General features: G+C 39.4%; 1 protein-coding gene across 1 annotated transcript in view; it reads left to right on the top strand.

The window, feature by feature from the left end:
* Positions 1 to 141: 141 nt before the first annotated feature.
* efnb2b (ephrin-B2b) overlaps positions 142 to 10,000 on the top strand; it is a 15,476-nt gene continuing 5,617 nt past the window's right edge. The window contains exons 1-2 of the mRNA XM_034300345.2: positions 142 to 637; positions 5,277 to 5,566. Coding sequence (XP_034156236.1) covers positions 528 to 637; positions 5,277 to 5,566 — 400 coding nt within the window. The 5' untranslated portion in view covers positions 142 to 527. The remainder of the gene's footprint in view (positions 638 to 5,276; positions 5,567 to 10,000) is intronic.

The following is a 10,000-nucleotide window of genomic DNA, read 5'->3' as shown; positions in this document are numbered from 1 at the left end:
TATCATATTACATCTCATATGCAAGTAAGGACAGTCAAAGCCCCGCCCATTTCAGGAAGCAGTGGGCGGGGTCTACGCCATCCCAGTGGGCGTGGTTATGCCCGGGTCTCAGCGCACATCAGTTAAAAGCGTTAACGCACCGGCGGCGGTGTGAACTGCGCGAGCAGCAGTCTGTTCTGTCAAGAAGCGAGTATTTCTTTCTTTTCTGATCATGTCAGCATTAGCGGCAGAAGAACTGCTATTTTATTATTCTTAACGCGTCAGAACAGAAGATCAGAGGACGCTGTGAAGAAAAGAAAGAAAGTCGGACCTGGATTCTTTACAGAGTTGTTTATAAAGAGGAAACAAACTGGATCAAGAAGCAAGGACGCAGTTTGGCGGAATTTTCATTTGTTTTTGTTGTTTTTGTTGCATGTTGTAGCTCTGAAATAATCCGACTTCAGCTCCTGATCTGGAGATTACCGTTATTTACTGACTTGTCAGCCTGATAATCCCGGGATTGACCTGTAATCCCATTTCACACCATCATGGATCTGATGTGGAAATCTCTGCTCGCGCTGTTCCTCCTCATGTGCAGACTCAAACTCTCCATGTCCACGATTTTAGAGTCCATTTACTGGAACACATCAAATACAAAGTGAGTCTCAATCCGGTTTTCCATATAATCCAACATCTAATAATCCATCTGTATACATGCATGGTTCATTTTAGATCATAAGTAATTCAGTGCATAGTCAAAAATCAGATGCATTTATCCTCCTTATAACTTTCTTTCACTAATAAAATGTCCATATATGTGTGTGTGTGTATATATAAATATATATTACACACACACACACATATATGTATATATACATACAGTACTGTGCAAATGTCTTGCTGTAGAGCAAAGATGCCTTCAAAAATAATAAAATTAAATATTTCTTCCTTAAAAAAAAATTCTATAAAAAGCAGTAAACAATAATCAATGAAAGTCAGTATTTGGTGTGACGATCCTTCGCTTAAAAAAATACAGTTTTATAAGGAAATGAGCTGTAAGTGTTACTGAGCATCTTGCAGAAGCAGCCACAGTTCTTCTGGAGACTTTGACTGTCACACTTGCTTCTTATTTCTGCAGCGAAACCCAGCAGCCTTCATTCTGTTTTTGTCTGAAAAGTGTCTCTTATGTAAAAGTGTGTTTGATATGATTCACTTTATGAAATCATAAAGTGGCATCTATCAAGAAGAATATCATTTTCCATTTGAAACAAATGAAACCCATCAGCTAAATGATCATAAAACTATACTCAAGTCGTGCACACTTTTAAACACAAATGTTCTGGTTTATATAAATTTTTAATACCCAGTTCACATTGAATACTAATGTTTCAGGAATGAATTAAGATCAATAATAACTGTAGTTAAATCACACTTAGTATGATTACTATAATAATAATGATAATTAGTTGCAATTGTTTTGCGAGTTGCTTGAAAATGTATTGGAATTTTTTTCTTCCCCAAATGTCTCTACCAAGTTGATACTACAATAGTCAACAATTAACAATATTTCTTTGGATGGAAGCCCATATGAGGCTAGATATATGGAACAAGTAATTTATGAAATGGGATTTTTCTTCACTTAGGCCAATATAGTATCCAAAAATGGTAGGTGAAATTGCATCATACTAATTTCCAATCAATCCTACACATTATAAATGACTTCAAGACCAAAAATGACACTAAGTGCTTTGGTCAGTAATTAGTTATATGATATTATTATCATGGGTGTGCCATAATATTGGCACCCTGTGCTTTCCATTTGGCTGCCTAGATAGACCGCGTCCAATTCGGAAGGCCACATAAGGACAGCTGTCTCCTCAGGTTCCTTATTTTGGGCAAATTTGAAGGTAGCATGGCATGTGTCCTTCGTTGGAGAAGGCAGTCCCATAATTCTGACCATCTGTTTGCTCCATCAAGTGAAATATCCCTAGGTGTCGAGTGAAGAAAAATACAGCGACTGTTTCGATTTTACGACACTTTTACGACGCGTCATTATGAGGCCAAATAAAGGCTTCAGTAGTTACTTTCTCCATTCTACTGGCAAGGTTTGGTTGCACCATAAAACCCTTGGAGGTGGCATCAAGCTGCCCATTTGGACCCCTAAACTGAATCCCTATTTAGATCTGACTGACATTTAAAAATCTGAGGATTAAAATAAGCGTTTTTATTATCCAGACAGATCCTGCTGCGTAGATTTTTTGGATTAATTTATTTTCCGGTAATTAGGCTGTCAAATAAAGTAAGGACGAAAGGGTTGGGACTAACCCGGCTTAAGATCGGGATAAGTTTTTGTTATTAAAGCAAACCCCCCGAAAATCCCTGCATTCTGTTTTCATGAGCTCCAGGAACTCTTTTGTCACGGGGCTTTGGAGACAAAAGGCTCTCAAGGTTCAGAGATCAATCCTTCCACCACCAACCCCCCTCCATCCCCCCCTTTCTCCACACGGTTGGGTCTGTATAGCGCAGTTAGAGTTAAAGCCGCAGGGGGGTGAAGGAGGGGCACTAACGCTTCCTGACTTCCCAGGGACCCTCAGGAGAGTAAAACCGGCCAGTCTTTTTTTTTTTTTTTTTTTTTCTGTGTGTGTCTGTGTGTGTGCTTCGGGCTCCTGATGGTTTTACGAGGATGCATGTGGGCCTTAAAAAGTGGAAGTCTGTCAGCCTTGTTTGTTTTATGGGCTCTTAAAATGGGTAAAAAATTGCTTACGACAGGATTCAGAATCTTTTCTACACGTATACAGTGGGTTAAAATATCGCCCCCCCTCCCAGTATACTGTGCAACACACAAAACAATACAGTACGCACAATTGCACAGAACTACACATCAGGTACGGGTGATAGGTTACAGCGTCAATAGTGAGATATAGTGACATCATAATACACTTTTCTGAGTAATAAACAGTGATTTTATAAGTCTAATACTATACTAGCTAATACTAGTTACTAGTTAGTTTTGAGTCGAAAAAAGTCACGCTACTTTTCCAAATTTTTGAATCTCAAAAGTTATGGTTTTTTCAAATACAATGCCGTTATTTTATTAACTCTTTGTTAGAGAACCTCAACAAAACTAAATATTATTATACATATCATGTATTCAGAAGATATCAAGTATTTAAGTATCGCAATACGATATTTCTGTCATATCACTCACCCCTAGCCAATATTAAAAATATTCATATTATTTCAATTCATATTTTTATATTTTATCAAATTTCTAAGAATTCAGTCCACCGTTGGATTGTCTTATAAATGGACTCTAAACTTTTTTTTTGATGGATGGTATTATGCGATTGTCTTCTGTGACAAGGACACGTCTCATGCGCAGACAATTTTTCCAAAATATGGATGCTTTTTTTTTTTTTTTTTGGAAAATTCTCACAAACACTGCCTAAAATTCTGTTCTTAAGGGTTTCTTTGAATAGTTCCTAGCTTTCTAAAGGTGTTCTACTTGGCACTCTTTCTGATTTGAAACACTCGATTGTAGGGTTCTAGACAAAACATTTAGAGATCCCCAGGAGGACAAACTTAAAAAAAAAAAAAAAAACAAAAAAAACCTTTAAGGTTCTAAATTTAAACTGCCCCTAAAAGGAGCACAAGGGGAGTGTCAATATTTTTGACATGCCCATGCAAACAATATTGTATGTTAATTACGGTATATTCGATAACTGATGTAAGTACAGAGAACAACCGAATTCATTAAAAAAGACATGACAGTCTAAGCAGACGCACTCTAGTGACGTACGTCTTGTGACTCAATTGCGTAAAATCAAAACCAGGCCATTTGGTTTGAGCGTATCGTTTTAGTAGTAGGAGCCTGAATCGCCCTGGCTGAATTAAGCTCGGAGCTAATCGGTCTCGTTAGTCTAGGAAATGCCATCAGAAAGGAAACAGATGTCTATGCGGCGTATGGGTGCACTCTCGTGTCACGTTCCCTACATGGAAACGTTTAGGGTGCAATCCACACCTGCGAATCCGAGAGGAAAGGAATGCTAATGGTTTGCACGCTTTTTAATAAGAAAACGCGAGAAAGCGAAGGAGACCCCTAAGGATTTATAGGATTGCAAATCACCGGTTTCTGAAGCTCTCCCATAATTGTTATATGGCCACTTTCTAATTCGGTTTAGGACAAAAAAGTCTGAATCAGAGGAGGGAAATTGCATGGCGTCATTCACCGGCTGGTTTACAGCACAAGGCTTCCTCCTGGAGGAAAACAAAGGCTGGCTTGCTTTGTTTGAAACCACTAGCTCGTAACAGTCTCGAGGGTCAGTGCCTTGAGTGGATTTGGGTTAAGCATTTTAATCAGTGTGTACCAAAGCTCCTCTTTAAAGCCCAGTGTTTGGACAGGACTACATAACTCAGACTTGTTCACATTCCTGCTTAACTGATCTGATTGATCATGGCTATTCTAATTGGAGTCGGATTTCTCAGGAGAACGGTTTTAGCCGTCTGATAATTAATTTAATGAAGAAACTCAGATCTCTTAAGCCACATGTCAAATCAACTCTAGAACCCACTTCTTTATTCTTGTTTATCTAGAACTTGCATTAGCCTCAGCTGGTCCTACACAGCTGATTCAGCTCAAGGGCTTTGGTGGATTATAAGAAAAAGTAAAGAAGAAAAAAAATTTTCTTCCGCCACCACACTTTTTTTTTTTTTTTTTTTTACCTCCATATGAAATTGTAAACAGACACGCATTACATCATTTTGGTTCACCGTGCATCAGTTTTGCCTTAGTTACACCAGTCTTCTTGGAAATCGTCTTTGATTCTCATTACTATTCGCTTTCATATCCACAGCATCTTGTCTCGTTTCTACGAGTTCCCTTCCAGGAAAACGCTGGCACACATTGTGGCTAAGCACTGACACAAATTATATGCGAGCTAACGTCACTTGTAGTTCATCGTCTTGGTTTTTCCCTGGCAGTTGTTTAGTGCTTGGAGGAGAAACAGACACATGATGGGGATGTCCGAATAAAAAATGGAGTGCTAATTGACCGATACTAAATTTCGATTCCAGAGAGAGTGGCTCCAGACAAGTGACTGTTGCCCCAGTGGGATTTTCACTTGCAGCTTTCAGATTGGTAGCAATCTGAAATCATTGCTTGACGATTTCACCCAACAGTTTAACCAGGTGGTGGGCGTTAACTTCAGACCCTTTAACCATGGGTGGAAACACTTCTAGAAACAATCACCAACTACATACTTACATACGATATTCAACAAATTATTGTCATTTTCCAGGTTCGTACCCGGCAAAGGCATCACCCTGTACCCTCAGATCGGAGACAAAATGGACATTGTATGTCCCCGACTCAGGCCAGGCCTCAGCGCGAGTACCCGCATTGAATATTTCCGTGTGTACCTGGTCACACAGGAGCAACTCGAGAGCTGCAGGGTAGCGAAGGGCAACGTGGCGCTACTGAACTGCGACAAGCCCGACCAAGACGTCAAGTTCACCTTCAAGTTCCAGGAGTTCAGCCCCAACCTGTGGGGCCTCGAGTTCCTCAAAGGCAAAGACTACCATGTCATCTGTAAGTACCATACCAAATATATCATCAAATCTGCTGATTAGCCCAAAACATCAATTCCAGGCTAAGGTGTTGAATGCAAGTTTGCAAAACATTAGGTGTCTATTGTATTTTGTCCCCAAAAACCACAAAACTATCAGCTATTCCATGCTTTTTTTTTATTTACCATATAGGAGCTGTGATAGATACAGGTATCCCAGTATCATAAATGAATACAGGTTAGCTTAGTGTTTAATGTGCTAATTTGCTCGAATTGAAAGTGATGGTTGATAAATTAGCTGTGCCTGTTAATTATGACAAAACTGGGCAAGTTATAAGTCTATTTATTACAATGATAGCTCCGAGTTAGCTTGCTCACTGGACTTTGCAGTGAACTAAGCTTGAAAAATTTGAGGGAGCATGTGTGTGCCCCCTCAGTTTGAATGGGCATGATGCTCCAGATGGCTTCATCCTGTGGTTCTGGCTCTGAGTGCACTTAGCAAAATAATCCAAGGCTCAGCCTGGTATTTCTGTTGAGCCCCAACCTGTGGGGCCTTGATTTCCTCCAAGCCAAAGACCACCACATCATCCATGCATGGCGAGCCTAATGTGGCTGATTAGACCTACGTCTGACAAATCTTCTAATTTGCGATAAGCGTTTCTTTTGTATGACTAGGTTTTTAGACATCCGGGCCATTTTAAATGTCTAGTAGCAACACGACAAAACGATTGGATGTGTCCTTTAATCTTGGAGACATTTCACTGGCCATCTGCTATTCATCAGATATTCATAGGTTCATCAGTAACTCCTCGGATGAGTGGAGAAGCATCTTCAAGGTTATAACACAAGTCACATTGATTCACTAGATGTCTCGACTGTTTCTTACTCGAAGTATGGCTTCATCCTGCGTTTCTGGCTCTGTGCACACTTAGCAAAATAATCCACGGCTCAGTCTGGTATTTTTGTTCAGCCCTGTGGGGCCTCAAGTTCCTACAAGGCGTAGACTATCACATCATCTGTGTGTAGCGAGCCAAACGCATCTGATTACAGGGTATGCACGGCTTCTTACACAAGTCTTACATTTAATTGAATTAATTTAAGGCCCTAGAAAGTCTTAAATTTTTGTTTTCTCCCCTGAGGTTTTAAATATGTTAGCCCTGTAATGCTGTGTGTATCAGAAGTATTCATTTACATTGTTTCACTGACAAAAATAGTGATGCCTGTATGTCACCTGGAGAAGAAGTTACCATACATCCCAAAAAAACATCTGCCTTTGTTGAAGCAACTGCATTACATTTTTACCTCAGCTTTAGATTTTTTTTATTCAGTTTTGTGTACTTTGGGAAATATTTTACCTCAGCTTTGCCTGTTTCCTGGGATTGGCCTTTTCAGCTGTGCTAACGTCTCTAGATCTATCTATCTATCTATCTATCTATCTATCTATCTTTAACTCAGTTCTTCTTGCTTTGTTACATTTTTACCTCAGGTTTTCCTTGTTTTATTTTTTCTTAGCTTCACCTTCTAACATATTTAGCTTAGATATTTACCTCAGGTTTACCTGCTTTGTTAGATGGGGTACCCACTTTGTTAATTTTTTAACCTCAGCTTTACAAACCTTGTTAGACATTTTACCTCAACTTTACCCACATTGTTAGATTTTTACTTCAGCTTTACCCACTTAGTTTGATGTTTTACCTCAGCTTTACTCACCTTGTTAGATTTTTACCTCAGCTTTACTCACCTTGTTAGATTTTTACCTCAGCTTTACTCACCTTGTTAGATTTTTATCTCAGCTTTACTCACCTTGTTAGATGTTTACCTCAGTTTTTCCTACTTTGTTAGATGTTTTACCTCAGTTTTACTAACTTTGTTAGATATTTTACCTCAGTTTTACTAACTTTGTTAGATATTTTACCTCAGCTTTACCCACTTAGCTAGACTTTTACGTCAGATTTCTTCACTTTGTTAGATTTTTTTCCCCTTAAGTGTTACCCACTTAGTTAGATAGAGCATTTCAGCTTTACCTGCTTTGTTAGACTTTTTTGTTCACCTGTTTTTCCCAGATTTTTCTCCTCAGCTTTGCCTGCTTTGTTAGTTGTTTTCTCCTCAGCTTTACCCACATTTGTAGACTTTTTACCTCAGCTTTACCTGCTATGATACATTTTCTGTACCTCACCATTGCCCACTCTGTTAGATTTTCTCCAATATTCAGTGATTACTACAATTGTGCACCATTTTCCCTTCTAACGAAAGCTCTTGCATTACAGTGAAAGTTTTCTTTCCAACATTAGCACCAGACAATGTTTGCTGTCCTAATGGCTTTAAATTACATTGCAAGTTGTATTAAAAGGGTATCAAAAAGAGACTTAAATTTAATTTGCCCAAATCTGTAGATTATACACTAGTCTCCATGAGCCAAAATACAAAACTGCTGTAGGTCTGTGTCAGCCTGAATTGCAGCAGTAGTAAGTCATGGTTGACTTGTGCTTCAGTTCTCAACTGATAAACAACAGGGTTGAGGAGCGTCTTCAAGATCATAACACGCCACCGCTCTTTTCCTGCAGACTTATCCAAGAATGGCTTCATCCTGTTTCTGGCTTTGAGTGCACTTAAATTAATCCCAGGCTTACTAGGCTTACCAAGATCCCTGTATAAGGAATGCCATTGACAAGCATGCTAATATTTACGTTAGCACATGTGCAAGCTTTGTACGTTTTCTCTAAGCATTTTAACAACTTTGCCACCTTTTAATTCAGTTCAGCCCAATTCGATTTGGCGCATGCTAACATTTACGTTAGCAGGTATTCATGGTTTGTTGTTCTTCCGTGAGCATGCTAACAATTTAGCCAATTCAGTCCAATGATGAATTCAGTTCAGGCTTGCCAAAGCTGCTTGGCTGCATTAAGCTTTTACCAAGAACAGCAATCAGAGTAATTATAATGATTATAATGATTAGCAAAGTTATGGGAAACAGCTGGGTGGTGGTGAAATGCATACCATGGTGCATCAAAGTAGCTGCATATCGTGATCACTGAGTAAACCTTTACCATAGTTTATGATATTGTCACGATTTTGCGGAAACAGAAGAAGTTTTGGCCGCTATACATTCAAAGTTTTAAGTCACTGACAATAGTCCATTTCGGAAACATGTATTTTGTTGCTAGTCTATTGATGTCTGGTTTTATGAGATGGAGTGTGTGTGTGTGTTTGAGGACCAGTGCATGTCCACCCTGACGCTGTCTCAGTGTGAAAGGAAAGATTTGCACGCCCCAAATCGCCAGGTCACTTTGACAGGATTTTTTTAGGCAGCTCGGCATGCCGCCTCGGGGCCGGGGATATCTGACCTAAATGGTCTTGATGGATGTGTGTGTGTGTGTGTGTGTGTGTTAAAAGTGGTTTGGGGATGGGTGGGTGTGTGGATGTGCTAGTTCCCTAGGTGGGCAGACTTTTTGGACTGCATCAGCACACTTGAGTGTTTACAAGCATTTCTGAATGCGGTGAATTGTTCATAGTTAAGAATCGTAATTGTGCCAAAAGTAGTTCTCCATCCTTTCTTTCTTTTTTTTCTGTCTCTCCATTTCTTTTTGTCTGTCGCTCTCTCTTTCAATCTCAGTATCTCAATATCTGTATTACTTATCCATTATTCTTTCTTTCCTTCCTTCATTCTTCCTTTCCTTTCCTTTCCTTTCTTTCTTTCTTTCTTTCTTTCTTTCTGCTGTGGTCTCTCCATTTCTTTTTCTCTGGCGCTGTCTCCTTCAGTCTCAATTTCTTTTGTAATACTTTCTCTTTATTTCCTTCTTACTTGATTTCTTTTCGCTTCCTTCCTTTTTTTCTTCCTTTTATCTTTATTTCCTTTTCCAACTTTCTTTCTTCCCTTTTCCTTCCTACCTTCCTTCATTTTTTGTTCTTTCTTTCTGCGTTTGTCTCTCCATTTATTTCTATCTGTCTCTTTCTTTCACTCAGTTTCATTCTGCATTGCTTCCTCTTAATTCTTACTTTCCTTTTTCTTTCTTTTTCTTTCTTTCTTTCTTTGATAATGATTTAAAGGGTGATGAAATGTTGGGCAGTAACGGTGATGGTGATGTTTGGTTCTGTGTCTCATAGCTGTGTGTGTGTTAGTGTGTGTGCAGGGGTCTGTGTACCTGAATGAGCTAAAGTGAGTGTGTGTATTCGAGTTGTCATGCTGTGGGCTTGTTTGTGTACAGGAGGAGTGTGTGTGTGACTGTGTGTGAGTTTTGTGCTGGATGTTGCGGCTGCAATCATGGCTGCATGTGTTTAGTCTAAATGAGCCTTTACCGCTGGAATGTGTGTGTCTAATTACACGTTTCCAGCTTGTGTGCGTATACGACAACACGTGCCTCTGACCGAGAGAGTGCTACAGGATGTGTCTGTGTGTGTGTGTGTGTATGGGCTTCAGACTGAGTGCATTTGTGTACTTCTATGTGCTGTCTTGTGAG

This window comes from Pangasianodon hypophthalmus, chromosome 26 (assembly GCF_027358585.1).
Source record: "Pangasianodon hypophthalmus isolate fPanHyp1 chromosome 26, fPanHyp1.pri, whole genome shotgun sequence".
Lineage (NCBI taxonomy): Eukaryota > Metazoa > Chordata > Actinopteri > Siluriformes > Pangasiidae > Pangasianodon > Pangasianodon hypophthalmus.
Note: the sequence above shows the minus strand (reverse complement) of the source record. Positions and strands in the feature narration are given on the sequence as shown.